We start from the raw sequence: 19,926 nt of genomic DNA, 5'->3' as shown, positions 1-19,926 counted from the left end.
TTCTTTATGTTCTTGTGTTTCTTTGTTTTCTTGCACTTCTTTGTTTTCTTGCACTTCTTTATTTTCTTGTGCTTCTTTGTTTTCTTGCACTTCCTTGTTTTCTTGTTCTTCTTTGTTTTCTTGCACTTCGTTGTTTTCTTGCACTTCTTTGTTTTCTTGTGCTTCTTTGTTTTCTTCCACTTTGTTTTCTCGCACTTCTTTGTTTTCTTGTGCTTCTTTGTTTTCATGCACTTCTTTGTTTTCTTGTGCTTCTTTGTTGTCTTGTATGCAATCATCATCTTGGTTCACACCCTTCTTTACTTTTTTAGATTTTTTTACTTTTTTTTTAGAGGCTTTTCCTTTTTCACGTTTGGTTTCTCTGCTGGCACGTTTTTCCTTTCTTCTTTCCTTCATTCTTTCTTTTACTTTCCATTTTTTTCTGGGCTTTTCTTTTTGTGCTTCATCTGTTGATAATACACATATTTAAGTTCGTAAATGTAGTTGACTTCAGATATTTTGTTTTACATGTAGATTCACACACTTTCACTCTTGATAGAAGTTAAATTGCCTGTTTGCATTACTGTTAACAACGTGGATTATAAAACCATAACAATTTGATATAGCATCCTCCTTGCAATAAGCTTCCCCCTTCTAATATGTGCTTCCCCATGAGTTTGTTTTTATTTATTTTATCATTCAGTGCCTCTGTTACAATAAGTGCCCCTTCCAATTAACACCTTCATGGCAAAAGTGACATTCAAGACACTGACTGTGACATACAAAAGACTGATTATACAAATGTCTGCTTTGATTAGACTGAAGTCAGCTTTCGTGTCTGAGCATAATGTTGAAGATCATTAATGTCAGGGCTCCTTTTGTTACAGTCGTTGAGTTAGAGAATTTTTGATTATCACTGACATAACTTGCATTGATTAATGTTACTGTATATTCATGTTCAAAAAGAAACTAGCATCTTGTCTCCAAAGGTTGCTCTCCATGAAGCCAATGAAAGTAATGTTGTGCTGGCCTGTCACTAAATGGAATCATTACAGGTTTAACATATGTTTTGCATTGGCCTGCCCCACCAGTATCAGCATAAAAATTAATAATAACTCAAATTTTTCTTACCAACAACTGTGGCAGACAATCTTTCTTCTTTGGGTTGAGGTACATTTCCCCTGAAGGAGACCTGCAAGTAAATATAGGGAAGGGAAGTGTGCTGCTCAAAGGACTCATGTGTAACTTGCTTTGGATGATGGAAACTCTAGCTGTTGTATCCATCATTTATGGCAAGTTACACATGAGTCCTTTGAGCAGTACACTTCCCTTCCATATTTTAAACACTTTGTAGATGTCACTTGCATTAACCTGCATATTAGTGTTGTTGTTAATGTTAGAGTTACTGTTAGTGTTATAGGCAAGTACCAGCCATGTGACAACTACAGACTAAAAATAATCCCACACAAATATGCCTCTATCCCATTTTTCCTACTTTTTATGTATAACACACAACTCTTTCAAGTTTCTTTTAATTTTATGATATTCATTGTACCAAATGTTCATAAATTGTTTTTTTTTCTGAAACCGCAAAGATACAGTAGAGTCAATCTTCTCCAAGTATCGTGGCTCTAGAGAGCCTCGTCCCTGGAGAGATACAGTTAGAGTCAGTTTAGTATCGTGGCTCTAGAGAGCCTCGTCCCTGGAGAGATACAGTAGAGTCAGTCTACTCCAAGTATCGTAGCTCTAGAGAGCCTCGTCCCTGGAGAGATACAGTAGAGTCAGTCTACTCCAAGTATCGTTGCTCTAGGGAGCCTCGTCCCTGGAGAGATACAGTAGAGTCAGTCTACTCCAAGTATCGTGGCTCCGGAGAGCCTCGTCCCTGGAGAGATACAGTAGAATCAGTTTACTCCAAGTATCGTGGCTCTAGAGAGCCTCGTCCCTGGAGAGATACAGTAGAGTCAGTTTACTCCAAGTATCGTGGCTCTAGAGAGCCTCGTCCCTGGAGAGATACAGTAGAGTCAGTTTACTCCAAGTATCGTGGCTCTAGAGAGCCTCGTCCCTGGAGAGATACAGTAGAGTCAGTCTACTCCAAGTATCGTGGCTCTAGAGAGCCTCGTCCCTGGAGAGATACAGTAGAGTCAGTTTACTCCAAGTATCGTGGCTCTAGAGAGCCTCGTCCTTGGAGAGATACAGTAGAGTCAGTTTACTCCAAGTATCGTGGCTCTAGAGAGCCTCGTCCTTGGAGAGATACAGTAGAGTCAGTCTACTCCAAGTATCGTGGCTCTAGAGAGCCTCGTCCCTGGAGAGATACAGTAGAGTCAGTCTACTCCAAGTATCGTGGCTCTAGAGAGCCTCGTCCTTGGAGAGATACAGTAGAGTCAGTCTACTCCAAGTATCGTGGCTCTAGAGAGCCTCGTCCCTGGAGAGATACAGTAGAGTCAGTCTACTCCAAGTATCGTGGCTCCGGAGAGCCTCGTCCCTGGAGAGATACGGTAGAGTCAGTTTACTCCAAGTATTGTGGCTCTAGAGAGCCTCGTCCCTGGAGAGATACAGTAGAGTCAGTTTACTCCAAGTATCGTGGCTCTGGAGAGCCTCGTCCCTGGAGAGATACAGTAGAATCAGTCTGCTCTAAGTATTGTGGCTCTAGAGAGCCTCGTCCCTGGAGAGATACAGTACAGTCAGTCTGCTCTAAGTATTGTGGCTCTAGAAAGCCTCATCCCTGGAGAGATACAGTAGAGTCAGTCTGCTCTAAGTATTGTGGCTTTAGAGAGCCTCGTCCCTGGAGAGATACAGTAGAGTCAGTCTGCTCTAAGTATTGTGGCTCTAGAAAACCTCGTCCCTGGAGAGATACAGTAGAGTCAGTTTACTCCAAGTATCGTGGCTCTAGAGAGCCTCGTCCCTGGAGAGATACAGTTAGTGTCGGTCTACTCCAAGAGTCGTGACTCTATAGAGAGCCTCGTCCCTGGAGGGAAATAGTAGGGTGGTCAGTTGGTCAAGTGAAGTCAGTATAGTCAGTTTTAGGTCAGGTAAGGTCATTTTTGTCAGGCTTAAGAGCTCATAATGTCCAATAGCAAATTTACAATGATTACAATAGAAGAGTTGTGGTCATACAATCCTTACAATTCCCATTAAGTTACATAAACTTGTCTGTTGCCCGGCCATTATTATTGGTGAAATGCTTATTTTGTTTAATTTATACTTAAACATTTGTCAAAGTTCAGTTTAACAAAGATTTTTAAAATGTTGTTTTTACGATTTTTTAAAATGTTATTTTAGAGTTTAGTTACCTTACCTTTTCTAGTTTTATTTTTCAGTTCAGTTTAACAAATATTTTTTCAATGTTGTTGAGTAATATTTTATAGTTTTAAGTTACTTTACCTTTAAACATCATAAGAGTTTTATTTTTCATTTAGCTCCAGTGTTTCAGGAATTTTTACATGCATTATAGAGGCCTCTTGAGCAGACCTTACATATTTACATGAATAGTTAGCTAATAGAGCTGCAAATATGAGGTTTTGACATGTAATAATATGCATAAGCTGTGCACCATCTTCCCAGTAGGATTTTACACCCCTAAAAATTACTCGCTATTCATGTTAATATTCCCTACCTGGGTAGCCAGAAGTTCTTTGACATCCTCTTCTTCCTACATAGTTTTTAGAAATACAGGATTAAAACTGATATAAATCTCTCTTTTTTTAAAATAAGGTTCAACTTGTGAAACCAGAATACATGCATGAAACACATTTTGTTATATAACTCCCAAATCGGATACATTTCTGATTGGAGGAGGACGGGTCACGTGTCATGGGTCAAAACCCGCTAACTACCTTGGGCGAACAAAACTAATTAATTAAGGCCAAGACAACATGAACTTTTGCCTCACAGAGAGTCAGTTCGAATCATTGAAGCTGTGTCATATTTGTGCATCTGCTGGCGTCAAGGAAGTATTTTTTATGAAGAGATTTTTTTTCCGTCTTTTAGTTGAGAGGTAGAAAAAAATACTTAGTGACTGACCCCAAAGGAAATGGTGAGTTTTGTTTCTTGTTGAACACATTGTTCCTCTCGGCTTCGGCTTGGGGTCTATAAGGAACAAAACTCACCATCTCCAGCGGAGGGGGGAGTGGGTTACAATGAAGTGTTTGCAACAATCTTGAAAATGAAATTAGGGTAAGGAGTTTGTGTCCAATCAAAGGTTAAGTCAAAATGAAACTGCTTGCAAAGGAAAACCCATGTTGTTGAATTTTGATCACAGCCTTGTAGTATACCTCTCCAAGCCCATAAAGATTCTCCTTTCCTTAACATTTTGAAACCTCTTGACTATTTTAATCTATGGCCATACCACAGCAACTCTTTTTCTTTTATTAGTACACTGGGGAGGGGGGGGGGGGGAGTGGGATTTCTGGGCTAGCTATCGACACTCCTGCAGTCAGGTATTGTTTGATTGCCTTGGGGAAGCAAATTGCCATCCTCCCAGCACGATGGTCCCCATGTGTCTATGATCCAGTAAGAGATTCAATGAATCATCTTTCATGTTTATTCATACAGCTGTATTCCCCTGGCACTTGGGCTGTACTATATATACAGCAAATGATAAAAACAATTGGTCGTTTCGTTACAGCATGGACCTGCAGCTTGGCTAGGAAGAGGTAATAGTTATCTACAATATCCAAGTGCTCTTTTGATACATGAGCAGTATAAAATTACATTTAACTTGTACATCATGTTGTGTAATTGATATTTCAATATGTACTACTTACTCTCTCGTATATATCCAGAACCTCTTGTTCTGTTATGGGATGTTCATGTAAAATCACTTCCTGTCTTCTTTGAAGGGTGAAGTGCAGTGGTAGAGCTTCAATCGAGCCTGCCCAGTCATACACTTCCTGTCATTCACATAGACCAAAACAGTATTTCAATATAAATATGTATAATATCAAACTAGTAACAAGTGCCAGCAGATTAAAAGGGCAAGGTAAAAAAAAAAATGCGGTACATACATTTGATAAACTTTAAAAGTTGGAAACTCAAATGTGAAAGTGGCTAGAAGCAGAGCTTTGTTTTGCCACAGATTGAAGAGTTTTCAACGTTGACTAAAATGGTTATATCCCTGCATGTGTCTCTTCACACAAATTCTTTTACATTACTGTTCTGGTGGTTTGCTTAAAATACAAATAGTATTGCACATTATGTACATTAATTAAATTTACTGTAGTTTTTCAGTGTATACCTGGAACAAGGCAGTTCTTTTGAACTTGCGGTGAAATTTGAGGTTGCCAAAGCGAAGAATTATGATGTACCCCTTTTGAGGCTCTGGTGGCACACGATTGGCCCTATCCTCTCTTATCTAAGGAGTCGAAAAACATACCGTCATATTTAGTCATCGCATTTGGGGTACAAAATGATATTAGATACAAATGATATTACAAAAATTACTACTACAAATGCAATACATGTAGATAGAAAAAATATTTCAAACAAAATTAACATATATACACCTTTGACCCAATTTTTTGGATTCTAAAGTAATGCTCCTCAATACAATCAATCAAAAACCAAAAATATCCTGTTTCATATGATTCCAACGATTGAAGAACTTTTATTTCTCATGTGTAGCAGGCTTTTTCCCTAGTAAGTTTAGAGTTTGTGTTTGTGGCTGAATCAGTCATGTCAGTTTTTCAATCACCTGTACTTTATTGTTCCCTCCTTCCTAGAATGGCTTATTTCAGTATTTTGTTGACTAGTAGGCCAATTGACCTGAGATGGCCGGCATATCATTATGTATACCTCAAGAGAAATACAGTTTTTAATATTTTTATTTGATACTCTGGGACATACCCTACATGCTTTGGCATCACAGTCTTGATTCAAATGGCATTTCACTGGCGTGGACTGGTCCTTCTGATAAAGCAAAATAATTTAAGCCATTTACAATGAACAGTTGTTGTGTTTTTGGTGGCATAAAAATAGTGACATTGACACAACACTCATGAGTTTTTGCAGAAATGTTTATACCTATATGTAATATATGCCAATTGATGTGAGTTGACACATGAATGTGTATACCTCAAGATAAATACATTGTTTCTCAGTTTTATTTGAAACAAGTTGCCTTACCCTGTAGGTTTTGACATCATAGTCCTCATCAGTATCATCATCTGATTTTCCTGGCATAGACTGTTCCTTCTGATAAAGCAAAAAAAGGAATGCATAATTTTAGAATAAACAATTGTTGTGTTTTGCTGGAATTTATAAAATAGTAACATTAACACAACTGTGAATGTTTATATGTAATATAAAAATCACTGGATTAATAGTTTAGCATTTACCTTCTTGTCACTTGCAAGGGATTGCTTGAGTTCCAACTCCTGCTCTTCTCTTATTTGAACTCTTTCCCTGTCAGAAAAATGCTTTGTTATACCACATGCAGCAGATATAATTTGTCTGTTACACATCAAGAATGTAGAAGCACATTCCTGACTTAACAACAACAACAATAACCGACCCCTTTCAGACAGTTCATATCAGAGACTTGGCTGTTAATGTAACCTAAACAAGGAACACTACATGTCTTTGTGCTAACGAAAAACCTTACACATTTTCAAGAAAGGACTGGGTGGGTGGAAAGACTGATGCTTTCAATGGAAGGAACAAAACTTGAACCCTGAGCACCCGAAATTTTTTTGAGAACATCACTTCTTTTGTGAGCTCAGCCAGAAATTTTTGGTAGAGATTTCAATAACAAGCATTGCAGTAATAGTGAAATGTTCCATATTACAATACCTGGTGATCCCTTGGCTCTACTAAGACTAAATTAAACATGTCCTTGACTGCATATTAAAAGCCGTTATGTGTCTTTGTTATGATTAATGTCTCAAAATTTTGGCAAACAGGCACAATAAGTAAGCATGAGCTTAAACTTACCAGCAGGATTTATTTGGTATGCTTACTAGCAGATTTAGCAGGTACAGTGTGTGGTTTGCTACATGACCATTACTGTATTGTAATCTTACCATTCAGTTTTTAGGGCTTGTAGTGATGTTGTCCCTTGTGCTAGGGCATCCCTGACCTCATTAAAGGTGACATTTTTCAGGCTCTCGCCTATGTTAAAAGTTAAATTATGTAAAGGAAACCATACATGTGGAATTAACAACTTAAGCCACTTTCTGGTATTACTAAAAAGAAAAGCTATGAGCATATCATAGTAACTTGAAATGCATGTCCATTTTCCATGTAGCTATAATCTTGTGCAATCTGTTTTCAGCGTTGTGAAAACTGTTTTTTTTTTTAATTACATATTTCTTTGCATAATTTTCTGCTTGATTGTGTGGAAAATAACTTTCTGTATGTTAATGCACTCAAACTGAATTGTAAGTTAATGTAATTTATTACTAAAATGTGTAACTGCAACTCTTAACAGATGGCCATTAAAGGATAAGGTCACTCCAGAAAGCCTGTTGTCTTTGAATTCACCTATAGCAAGTAAACATTCAGCGTTTCCACCCACCGAAGTTTTAGCCCTTGAAGTGCCTGCTATCCTGAAGAAATTAGTCTTGAAAGATTGGCTTTGGAGGCTGCCATTTTGAAACTGTTTTGGCAGCCAGGCCAGGCATGTTTGGCTCAAAACAGTATGGCTCAAAGGCAGTTAAAAGGCTCTTCGGAAGCTACTTGGACGAAGTCTCCTGAACGGAATGAAAACACAAAAACACGGCCTGGCTGCTGCATACTGTTCCTGAATTTTGGGCTTCTTTGGAGATTAATTTCACAAGGAAAACCTGCACTTTAGAGGCTGAAACTTCGGTGCGTGGCTAACCCTAACACTAACCTTTGACAGAAAAAAATACATTTTTTGGAGTGCCCTTCTCCTCTAAGTGCTACTCACTGAACACAATATGTATCGCATACCAATTATTTAATATTGATGAGAACTTACCAGAAAAACGTTCTACAAGGTTTGGCTTTGATGTTGTGGGTGACAAGATGAAGACCCCTGTTTCCTGGCCCTTGGAGCCAAATTTTTGTAACACTACCAAAAGAAATGTGATCACCAAAAATAAATCAGTTGACCAAAGTTTTTAAAAACAAATTATTTCCAGTCTCCTTTAGAAAGTTTACAAATGAATGTAAATGCTTGTTTCGTGTTTGTATTTGTCAAGTTGAGGATTAACATGCACTTGGCATTACACCTTTTAGCAACCATTGGCACATTTCACATGCATTTCATTGCTGAAAATTATCATAAATATTAAACACATCTAAGAGACATCAATCCTTGCTCCTTTTTCCTATAATTCTACTCTATTCTAAATTAATTAAAACATTTCACTAACATGAAATTTAATAAATAGCAGTAAGCTTATTGAAAAATTAACTTACTCTTTACTTGATAAATACCTTGTCTGCCACTCTTAGATCCTGCTTTAGCGATCCAATAGTAGATGTTTTGAGCATTTCCCAGTAAGCTAAAAAATCTACAGAGAAGAAGAAGAAGAAGAGATTGATATACAAGATGAAAATTCAACACCATTTTTTTTCTTACATTTTAGTGTCTCTTACATTTTCTTTGCTCAGTGATGCTTGATCATATGAATACACTTTGAAAACAACTACAGTGTAATGCCAGACTTTGCCGTTAACTGAGCTTGTGCACCCAAACATGGCAGATAGTTCCTGAATGAAATTTTCATTTACGCGAACGTCAACACTACAACTCCATGACATTTGAAAGCACAGGGTAGAATTTTTTGAATGACTTCTGTTGCAAGCCATTATTGCACACTTTAAAGTCTGTCAGGTCCTCTTGTTTTTTTTTTCATATCCTGAAATTTTAATGTCATGTACACACAACAATATACAGTCATGTCTGTTTTGGATACTGTGATAACAGTACAACCCCCTAAAATGTGCAAAAAAAATGATTTTTTTTGTAACTTATTTTTTAAGGGCCACTTGCCTCACCTACCCAGCAATGGAGTTCATACGCTTCTTCAACCACCCCAGCACTACATTAATAGATTTCTGTTATTAAAAGTCTCTTAGTATTGTGTGTCCAACAGACAAAACTAAATGACCTCTGTGGGCCACGTTTTTACCAGGAACTAGGATTTCGCATAATTGAAGCTCTTTTCCCAATATTCTAACCCTTCTAACCCCAGTAGTCCTCCATCCTAGACTCTCGACACAACAAAAGAAATATCCATCTATCAGTGAACTTAAAATTTAAAAAATGATGTTGTTGTTTATCACTTTCATCCAGGAATATGAATGACAAGTAACAGCAAGGGACGAATACATGTACATGTACCTTTGAACATGACGAATGTCATCTCCCTCTTTGAGGATGACCAAGACCATCAGCTGCTGATCAATCCTCCCTTGGTGGCACATCTGGAACCATTTACATGTAAGCAGATTTAAGTTAGAAAAAATCCAATGCTACATGTATGATAAATTTATATTTTAAATATCCATATTTTACATGGAGCTAGCCAAGAGGGTGTGCACAAACTTATTATTTGCAGGTCATTTTGAATAGCAACATCTTTTTTCGACATGAACAATGCCTGACCCAGTTGAAATTTTGTCCACATGACCAGTAACTGTATGGGAATAAATTATTGCGAGTTATTCCAAAGGAAAAAGTTGTGCTTCGCCTACCCTCTTTGTAACATCGCTATAATGTCCAGTTTATTTGGATTACATAGTAAATGACTCTGCTTGTATGCTACATCGGTATTCTTAGCCATTTACCCTTAGCTTACACAGACCTATATTTATGTAGCCTGGCCCATGCAGATTTGATGGGGAATTAAAGTAACCACAACAGTGAGAATCTCGTGATACTTCAATTTTTTTTTTTTTTTCATGTTTATTGGTCTAAACTATCCTGAACCAAACATTGCATTCGAAATTTGAACATTTAAAAAATCAGGCGCTGCGGTTCACATTCTCCAGACAAAACAGAATGTGATTGTTTCGTATTGTTTTTTCAGAGGACAGTATTTATGGTTATCCAAAAAAGGAATCCCTGCACAAAGTTATTGCACTGCTTTGTAATCTGTTTGCTTAGTGACATTCACATTCCCTTTGCTGTTTCGGTTTTCTCAAACTCCCTGATATCACCCTGTTACGGTTGCACGTTTTCAATTTTTGGTGTGATGTTGGCTTATAAGACAACCACAAAGAAAACACAGTCATCTAATTTTAAAGTATCATTTGGTCACAAACCTCGTCAAAAGAGAGATTTAAAAAAAATGGCAAGGGCTGGTGGAGATCGTCATTTGTCAGCTCTCTTTCGCATAAGAGTACCTCCTGCACCCTGTCCAGTTTGTGGGATGGCACTAAAGTAGCAATTTGAAATTATTAAATTGTAGCCTGATAATGACAGTATATGATTTTGTAAAACAATAAAGACTAAGAGATTAATAATTTGATTATCAGATCAAACAATTTAAAAAATGTTGTGCCCTCTTTAAACTGCCGTGTAAGAAAAAAACATTTTTATATCCTTCCACAAGAGGAATAAAATGGATCACTTGTCTTTTGAATTATGAAATGAATGAAGTCCTGACTTGTAAAAGCTTATATACCTGACTGAGTTGTACCTTTCACGTATAAAATAAACTGATATGCTAATAAACATGTATATTTCATTTTCTTTGATTAATTTTTGTTCCATTCTTTAAAAAGTACATTGAACAGTATATTGCGATCAAAATTGGAGTAAAATTTAGCATACCTTTCCCATTTTTCAAATCCACTGCACCGAGAGGACACAGATTCTCCTCAATAGTCCCAGCTAAAAGTTGATTGCATGTAAATGACTTTATTTTTTTGTAAGAAAAAATACAGGGTCTCTACAGACATAATAGAGTTATATTTGTTTCAATTCTTATGACCATACTTGGAAAAAAAGTAGGCGATACAAAATTAATATTAAATGGTAGAATTTGAAAGAAAGAATAATTATGACATCTGTGTGAACTTAGAAATTACAATATACCTGTTTCAAGAGGTTCTGTGCTAGCTGATAGATAATCTAAATGTGGTAAGAGAAAACAATATCACTTAGAACAATGACATTGTTAAAACATTTTTTTCATTGGTGTTAATTTAATTTTTTTATAACAATTTCAAACTCTTTATTATAAATAGACACTCCTTGGAATTTAACCATGAAGAACCTTAAAGGAGAATGTCACTCCCAAAAAGCTAACTTTTTTGTCTTCACCCATACCAAGTAAACATTCAGCAAACTGAAGTTTCAGCCTGTGAAGTGCCTGCTATCCTGATGAAGTTCGACTCGAAAGAAGTGACTCACAGGCTGTCATTTTGAACTGCACTTTTGAACAGGCTAAGTTTATGTGATGTCATTCCATCCGCAACTGACTTTGCATTATTCAAAAGGCCAGCAAGATGTATTTTTTCCACGCAATTATCACCCATTTGGACAAAATCTCTTGTACTTGAAATCACGAAAACGTGGCCTGGCTGCTGAGTACTGTTCAAAATGGTGGCAGCGATGTTGAATTTTGGGCTCCACTGGAGATGAATTTCATAAGGAAAACTGGCACTTTAGAGGCTGAAACTTCGGTGAGTGGCTAAACTTAGTGCAAGGTTTTTATTAGCATTGACCAAAAAAAAAAAAAATTTCTTGGAGTGACCTTCTGTTTTAAACCACAACACAATTATTCCCATGAGATACCTTGCTGCTGCTCATCAGGGTGTATTTCTACTATCTCCTCATCACTGTCTGCTGAAATGTATGAATAATCAATTCACATCTCATCATAATGACTACTTGTAACCATAGCCTTCCACTCTAGAAAATATATGTAGCCTTGAGCTAAATTGGCAAACAAGTAATTTGTTGATTACTCCAAGGAATGACTTTTATGTGAAAGTCTTGCTACACTTATTTCAGATAAAAATTGTTATTTGTCAAGTAAATATACATTTTCTGTACACAGATCCATAAAATTTAAACAGTAAAAAAAATGCTGTTGTCATCACATGTAAATCAACAAACAAGTCTCTGAGTAAATCGAACTTTACCAAATGAAAAGGCACATGCTTGAGCTGTAGGAGAGGTTGAATAAGGTTGGGTTGTGTTATATTTTCCCTCACGTGCGATTGGTCTTAACACGTCATTTGACTGAATCTGCCCCAGCTAAATCTGGTTAATATCTTAGTGATATTAACTGATTTTCACAACTGCACATGGAGCTCTTGGCATATAGCAGTGTACATGTTTAAGCCATTTATATTTGCTGGTGCCAGTGAATAAACGCTTAACTATGCAAGACAAATTTGGCATGATAACTATGGCTTCTTAACTCTCTTTATCACCCATGTATAGCTGGTCGATAATGGACATCTTAAGATCCATTTGAGTGGAAATTTTCCTACCCATGTAGGGTTGGCGTTTAAATTAAAAAATAGCATTTTCTGGCACTTGCCATGCCTGTAATATATTGTATTGCCGAAACATGGTAGAAATTGTATCAGTAGAGGAGAAAATATGATAACTCTTTAAAGTTCAAGTGTCATATCTTCAAACATTAATAACTGAACAGTAACTTTTTTTTTTCTTTTTGGTTTTTCTTGTCCTTGTTATCATCTGATGGACATACTAAACCAACAAAACATAACAAAGTGAATGGAAAAGTAAGAAGGGTCTCCTCCCCACCCATAAAGAATGACCAGTCCTAAAACATTGAAAGTTCTTTCCAAAGTCCTAAGTCCTTGAAACCTAAACAATCCTTAAGCAGGCATTCATGTAAATCAGTTACATATGTAGAATAAATAAATAAATAAAAGAAACATACATGTAGCATGACAGTTCCAGATCTTGACTCTTACTTCCCTTTCTTTGTGGTGCAGTCAAATTGATTGCTGTGGATGAAGAGGGGAGCAGGGGTTGGGTCAGAGGTGCTGGTGCAGATGATTGAGTGACTGCCGGGGGTATTGTTGCAGTAGATGACAGTGTGACTGGTTGTGCAGATGAGGATGCAAACGTGGATGGCTGTGAGGCTGCGGGTGTTAACAAGGATGCAGATATGGATGGTTGTGTCGAGGATGGTTGTGTGACTGCAGGTGAAGATGATGGTCCAGATGTAGATGGCTGTGTGGTAGGAGGCGAGGTCAGAGCTGAGGTTGTTGCTGGAACAAAAGTGATAATATTCAAATTAAAAAATATACGTATCTCATATATAATTAATTGTATATGGAAGGAAAACTTACAGGTAAAACATTACACTACAGGTTTGTTTTGAAAGGGTCTAGTGGTCCTCTTGAACTAGCATATGAGCAAGTACTTGATAAAGCATGCTTGAATGATCAGCCTATATAAGGATGTCTAGTCAGTCAGTGTTTCATGCTCCTGAAGAAAGAGGACCACCAGGCCCTTTCAAAACAGATCTGTAGTGTAATTTGTTTCAATTTTTTCTTTCATAAACAATTAATGATATAGCTCCATGACTGTAGAGCACTTTGTGACTCAGTGATAAGGTTTTTACGTATCTTATATATATATCTCATAGATCTCATATAAATGCCCAAGGCCTTTCGAGTATGGATTGAGCACAGCGAGGTCCATTTGAAAACTACATAATGGCCAGTATTGCCCAGTACAGCTTAATAGCATTCAAAGTTAGCAAATATTGAATTTTTGAATTGCTGGCTTTTGAAAACAAGAATTACATGGCTCAGGACTGTTTCCATCAATGGGAAAACAATTTTTGGCAGCCATTTGGTAAGTTAGATGCATGCTTTAGTGTTGTAAATGGGAGATGTGAGATGGGATGCACTCTTCAAACAATCAGAGCAAGTGTTTCACTAAAATAACCCATTAGGTAACTACATGTTTTCTACAACTGAAATCATTTTTAATATTAATGTTAATAACACAAAGGCTTCTACAAACCTGGATTGGGTAGCAACAGGAAAATCTTTTTTTTCCTGCAACCGCCAAAGAGGTTCATTATTTGGGCACCATTTTGCATGCCAGTTGCCACCGTCTTCATGGCATGCCCTCGCTCATAGGAAGTAATAAATTCTAGACTGGATGAATGAAATATTGAGGACACAGTCAGTGCACCAACTATACCCAGTGATTTCCCCATACTATAATATAACTAATTTGGTGCTTGAAAGTTCAAGTCTTGAAAAAAAATTAATAACAGTAGTTTGCATGTTTTTGTTAAGTTAATAATTTAATGTTTATAAAACAGGGTTTTGCAGTCGTTTTGTATTAAATGATCGCTATTATCTTTTTAAAAAATCCAAATTTATAAAAGCCTGAAATATACTGTAACTTTGGTAATGGAACTGGATGGAACTTTTTTTAAACGTGTGAGTTGCAAGCTGAAGGGTTTTTTTAGTTTATTTCTTTTTCACTTTTCCTTCTTTCTTTTTTTTTTTTTTTTCCTTAAACATTTACCAAAAGGCAGCGTTTGCCGTTGAGATACGCTAGATGACTTAATAGCTGTATTCCCTTGCAACTTATTCATTATTACAGGGGGGGCGCAGCGGTAAGGATTCACTCAGAGAATATGGCAAGTACAACAATGGCCGCCCTTACTCGAAAGCAATCACGCAAAATACTAGTACTCATTTAACCTCTCAGACTACTCTTGCTCCCAAAGCTCCGTCACGTGACATCACGTCCTCTTGCATAAGTCCACAAAAATATTAAGAAATAAGCAAGGTATTTTTTTCATAGATTTCTTAAGTATCTCGAAATGATATTTTTCGGTCTTCCATGGCGCGCGCCTTTTTTTTCTAAATTCCCTCGCAGGCCTCGCGCTAGGCTCGATTACCGGCCGCCGTTCGAGAAAGGATCCCGCGCTACTCCCCCAAACGTGGACCGGACTCGAGAAAACGGCGGAAGTCGAGCCTACAGTAGTCTCGCCCACGAGACAGGTAAAGGCTCTTGCCCACTGATCGCCAATCTGGCAATTCTCAGTCTATAAGGCCACTCCCCACCCCATATCAAAACAGAGAGATTACAAAGAAAAATTCTGCCTCTATTTAAAGAAAGTATTCTCCTGAATATAAGAATTGCTATTTACCGGGATTGTTACATCGTGCTTGAGGGTTTTTGGAGGCTTTACCCGCATGTTTCACTAATGCTCGCGTCGCTGCTGGGCGCGCACAATGTTTTGGACATCGAGATCAAATCACTCTGACAAGTAACACTTTCACTGAATTGGGTTTATTAATCTATTGCTGGTTTTCAGTGTCACGCAATTCAAACTAGATCAAAATAAAAATCAAAACCCGGCAATAGATAAAGTCCAGATTCTGGGAAATGAAAGAATGTAAATATGCAAAGACTCTCGCAAAAATTTGGGCACAGCAATTTTTCTTATGCGAGATATGCGGAGAAATTTATACCTAAATTTATAGAGATTTGTAAGGAGACGCCATGCTGGTGCCAATCGGTACGGGCACCAACATGGCGGCTGGAAACCAACAGAAACATTTGTCACTGAGTTTTGCTACAAAAGCGTGAATTTATCCCTCGAGGAACTCTAAAACGTTTAAATAATACTTTTTCTAAGACATGCACTGTTCAGATAGCCAAGTTCCCCGAAATAAGTAACTTTTAACCATCATGACATGTAACTGCCGCGTCACGCAAAAGCTTAGAAATTCAAGCGTAGTGTATCACAAAACCAAGAATCCATTAGGAGCGAAAATTTGTATGAATATTAGTTTTCAGCTGCTCTTTTACATCATTTAAATACAATTTCAGGAAGATCAATAACTTTGTAGTTCGAATTTTGGTGACGTCACGTGAAAACCAGCTATAGATACAAAAATAAAACTACATTAAATGCCGTTTAATCACGATTAGTCTCAATCTTCTGCATTCAACAAAATCACCCTTCGGCTTTCCTTTTGTCTGTTTTAAGAAACCCCGAAACACCAATCCAGTTGCACCCCGGTTATTCGCACTTGGTTCTTTCTAATTCCCTGTTATTTCAAAATCTAAACCATTTCCCTCGGATTTGCCCTTTGGTAATTTACTGTCGGCTATTTCCAATAATTCCTTTCGTTTCCCCTTTCGAAATAGCTGGGTTCCGCTGTATTTTAAAACTATAACATGTAGAGAAGTATGATTTTTTGCGGGAGCGTTCTTGCTGTGCAGAACTGTCAAGTACCTACAAACACATGTATTGCATCCAGAGCTAGTTAACCTAGTAAAAGTCAAACTCACCTACTAAGCTCTTTCCCGGCCAGTGATGGAAAGGTTCTGACAAGGATGTCGCCGATCTCAGTGTCTGTGTTGTTCTTTGTGAAAGAGATGTCACCAACACGCCTCGCGTTTGTAAGCCTGCTCATTTCGGCATTATTTGGCACTGCATTCCGTCTTTTTTCCAAAAAAATAACAGTCCTTTGGAATGCGCGATTACTATGACTCATTTTGTGGGATAAATCGCACACACGCAGCTTCAATCTCTTAGTAACTTTGATGTAAACACGAAAGCACACTGAAAGGCACGCTGCTCTAATTCGCACGCGTGTAGGTATTGTACCAATCGCACCCAGGGGACAAGAAAACTGATGCCACTTTCGATCACTTACGTGCTACAAAAGAATAATGAGCAGTAATTGGTTTTTTGAACTGACACTTTGCACCTTGATTCAGGAAACAAATTATGCTACAGGGAGGTTTTGCACTATCTGAAAACAGGAGCGGAAAGCAGGAATTTAAATTATTAGCGCGAGCGGGATTTCGTGTTTCTACGAAGTTGGGATGCGAGATTTACATGGGGAATAGGGCAGGATACGGGATTTCAATTCTTACTTGACTTCATAAATCGACCAGCGCAAAAACTGCTAACTGGACGGTAAAAATAAATTTGTTGTATTGTCGCTGGGGCGGTATGGCATTAACAAATGGATGCCGCTGTTTTCTTTGCTTTGTTGTCGAATTACCTGTTTCTTTTGATTTCCTATAGATGCTCTGGTTATTAAGTAAGACGCTCTTTTGCTGCCAAATTACGAATTGGCATAATCTTTGGGGGAATGTTTTTTAACGCAACCTAGATTTTCCGACAGAAGATGCACGTGAAGATTTTCCGCTACTTTTGACACTTTTGCAAGAAAAAGTGTTTTTTTTTTTCTTTTGGTTACTGAAAGTTAGGTATACGATTTAGGTGCGGCATTTCATCCTTGTGAGAGCGTTTGCGCCAGCAAAAATGTGGGCACATGACAATGAATAGCAGTGAGACACTGACTACTAATAATAGGTGAAAAGAAAAACAAGCGCCATTTTCTTTGTGTGATTGTTTTCCGTAAATTTTTTGGCTATTTCGCTCAAGTCAAACTAGGTCCTTCTTTAATTAAAGTTAAGTTCGAAGCATTTAATAGGTCTGGAAATTACTTTAAAAAAAAAATCAGATAGACATAGCAGCTTCTCCGCGGACATCACAGTATGATACATAACAAGTCGTTTCATGCACTGCAGAAACAAAAGGCATTGTTTCTAAAACAAAGGGACATTCATCATGGGAGATGTCAATCTGTTGCGATACGCTTTGGCTAGAACTCAGAAAGTGGAAACAAGTAAAATTACAATATTCTTTTGGACTGCGCAGCACATGATCTGTGCCCACTTCATCTTCGCAACAAACTCTTTCGCGGATATTTTAATAGTTTTTCACAAGTGTTGATGTCACCCAAGCCGCTATGATTGAATTCAAGCTATTGTCAGTTATCAGTCTTCGACCGGGTTCTTTTGTGACGAAGACTCTTCGTCACAATGGAAATAATAGTCTTTTGATCAGACACGCGCGCGACTAAACGCATTGAAGCTCGGTAGTGACTGTCGGCCATTCCTCTACTAAGCGGCGGATTTTTCCAACATGTCTGGGTTAAGCAATTTTAACTGCGAGATTGTTAAAATTGTCAGAAATGGAGAAGAATCGGAAGGCTCAGAAGATGAAGTGGACCATAGTCTGCTATGCCCAGTATGGTGAGAAATTCCAGCCTTACAACCTTTCTCTTGTTTTGCTGTTGTCGAAATTGTTTTGTTTTGATTTTAATTTGCCTTTGCGCGATATGTCCGTCCGACCGCCGCAAACACAGAGAGTACTGTATCTTTGCTTGGAAATATCAAGTCGTAGTTTGTAGAGGTCTAGTGTTTTCAACGGCAACAGACTTGTACCATTGCTTAATTTTGCGGGTCAGGTTCGCGCTTCGTTCGTTCTGCATAATCAAAATTAGCCTGGGAACAGGCTCGCCTAATTTTTTTCCTCTCCTCGCCGGGAGCCTGTCCGCAGGCTATATCAAACTGTCCATATAAGAGGGTGAACAGGTCTCGGAGAGAGCGCAGATTGCGAACTTCAGTGGTTAATTAGGGGTGGCAAATGGTAAATGCGAGACTGCGAGACGGCGTTTTTCTGTGCGAGCCCGAGACATTTTGGCGTTGTATACTGCGAGACCGAGATTTCAAAGTGTTGAGTGCGAGCGCGAGGAGTTCAGATTCTTCGAGCTCCAGATTTAGTTGATAGCTATAAGAATGAGTTAGAATGTGCTCAGGCCCGAGATTTGAATTGTGTGATACTAATCAAGTGTTTCGCCTTGTGGACGAGGGCGAGGGGATGTGAATGTGGGTAAATAAATACGCTGATCCATGGCCTTTTTTTTTGGAAATCCCTCCATAAACAGATATTGCTCAAGGCCGGAACCGCATTGTTTTACAACTTTTTACCACTTAGTTTATAAGAATATCGACAACGAAATTTGCGAGATTTTAAGAATAATTTAAGAATAGATCCGAGGCTGGTTTTTGACTTAATAGGTTATACGTTTCGATCGTTTGGGTCTACGAGCAGTCGCTCTTTCGCTTAGTCCGTCGTGTGTGACGCGATAGAATACCGCGAGAAAACAATGTCCGCGCGGAATCCTGGGGGCGAGAAGCGCACGACGGGCTAAGCGAAAGAGGGACTTCTCGTATTCTAGTCTTTTGTTCCTAAAATTCGATGTGATTTCGTAGGTTTTATTAACTTTATAGCATTATTTGGTTGTTGTGTTTGTCATAGCCTTGCCGTCCTTCTATTTGTTCTTCTCCTCCTCTATTTCAACATTCGATTCTCACTCCCTCTTTTGCCATTTTCTCCCAGCAAGGAGTTGATGAATGAGCCTGTCTCGTTGTCCTGTGGACATAGTGCATGCAAGGCCTGTTTACTGGAGAGTATCGCAAATCAAAGAAAAACCTGTCCCCTCTGCCGTGTGATTCTTGACGCCTCCAATTTAAATCCGAATATCGCTGTAAAAGCGATGATATCCAAAATTAATGTGCGCTGCACAAATGGCGACTGCTCATGGACTGGGCAGCATAGCGATAAAGAAAGGCACTGTGACACCTGCCCGTTTATGTTAGTGGAGTGCCCAAATGGTTGTATCGGGAACCGACAGCGCTCTGCATTGGACGAGCACCTGGCGGCATGCCCTTATGAAAAGGTTTCATGCATGTTCTGTAGTGTGGGAGTACCGAGATTTCATCTCGACGTTCACGTGGAAAACTGTGCGCAAGGCCCTCTGCTATGTCCGCTTCAGTGCGGAGAGAGATTACCGAGGTAAGTTTAACTGTACACTGGAGGCAAGGTCATTCTCATTTCTCGAAGCTAACTACGGATGTAATAAAAGTTAGAATAAAATGCTCAGTAAACAATCTCTTTCAGACCAGACTGCGAATTAGTTCAAATATTTGACAAAAGTATCACGATAGCCGCTACTGGTGTTTTTACAATAACTGCAGAAATTCTCGCGCGCTGATTGGCTAATTTTCATTGTCAATATACAGACAGACGCGTGATTTTTGATTTATACGATGCGTCAACGAGCGAGAGCGGACGATTTGACAATTTCTTATCGTAAAAAATAAATTGAAGTCAGTTTTTCATGCGTCGGTCCTATTATGGACAATGAATTTCG

The 19,926-nt window shown here is 38.3% G+C and overlaps 4 protein-coding genes across 11 annotated transcripts in view; 2 read left to right on the top strand and 2 right to left on the bottom strand.

The window, feature by feature from the left end:
• The window catches only part of LOC145484989 (interleukin-1 receptor-associated kinase 4-like), a 212,542-nt gene that overhangs the window by 29,592 nt on the left and 163,024 nt on the right, over positions 1–19,926 (bottom strand). The window lies entirely within an intron of this gene.
• Positions 1–19,926, top strand: part of LOC145485001 (katanin p80 WD40 repeat-containing subunit B1-like) — a 332,677-nt gene that overhangs the window by 300,608 nt on the left and 12,143 nt on the right. The window lies entirely within an intron of this gene.
• The window catches only part of LOC145485022 (TNF receptor-associated factor 6-like), a 33,145-nt gene that overhangs the window by 8,807 nt on the left and 4,412 nt on the right, over positions 1–19,926 (top strand). For 3 of the 7 annotated variants that reach the window (XR_014049126.1, XR_014049128.1, XM_081463669.1), the window contains one exon: positions 9,236–19,568. Coding sequence is in view for 1 of the 7 variants with exons in the window: in XM_081463669.1 (XP_081319795.1) it covers positions 19,123–19,568 (446 nt within the window). In the remaining 6 variants the exon portion in view is untranslated. Of the gene's footprint in view, positions 1–2,465; positions 4,629–9,235; positions 19,569–19,926 lie in introns of those variants that run through there. The other 4 variants (XR_014049129.1, XR_014049125.1, XR_014049127.1 and 1 more) reach the window with 3 other exon arrangements.
• On the bottom strand, positions 4,636–9,239 carry LOC145485079 (uncharacterized). The gene is made up of 3 exons (XM_081463725.1): positions 6,309–9,239; positions 6,097–6,165; positions 4,636–5,880 (listed from the first exon to the last, which is right to left on the bottom strand). Exons 1-3 carry the CDS (start codon positions 6,432–6,434, stop codon positions 5,662–5,664), a joined length of 414 nt encoding a protein of 137 aa, XP_081319851.1. The 5' UTR covers positions 6,435–9,239; the 3' UTR covers positions 4,636–5,661.

The sequence above is a fragment of the Orbicella franksi genome, chromosome 4 (assembly GCF_964199315.1).
Source record: "Orbicella franksi chromosome 4, jaOrbFran1.1, whole genome shotgun sequence".
In the NCBI taxonomy this organism is placed as follows: domain Eukaryota; kingdom Metazoa; phylum Cnidaria; class Anthozoa; order Scleractinia; family Merulinidae; genus Orbicella; species Orbicella franksi.
The sequence above is the reverse complement of the archived record's forward strand: the minus strand, read 5'-3'. Positions and strand labels throughout refer to the sequence as shown.

What these genes read in the sequence shown, in the direction of transcription:
- LOC145485079 (XM_081463725.1), bottom strand. Translation starts at nt 6,434, where the DNA reads ATGTGTAACAGACAAATTATATCTGCTGCATGTGGTATAACAAAGCAT. An exon ending in CCCTTGCAAGTGACAAGAAG is followed by an intron (nt 6,166 to 6,308) that starts GTAAATGCTAAA and finishes TTGCTTTATCAG; the next exon opens with AAGGAACAGTCTATGCCAGG. An exon ending in ATGATGTCAAAACCTACAGG is followed by an intron (nt 5,881 to 6,096) that starts GTAAGGCAACTT and finishes TTGCTTTATCAG; the next exon opens with AAGGACCAGTCCACGCCAGT.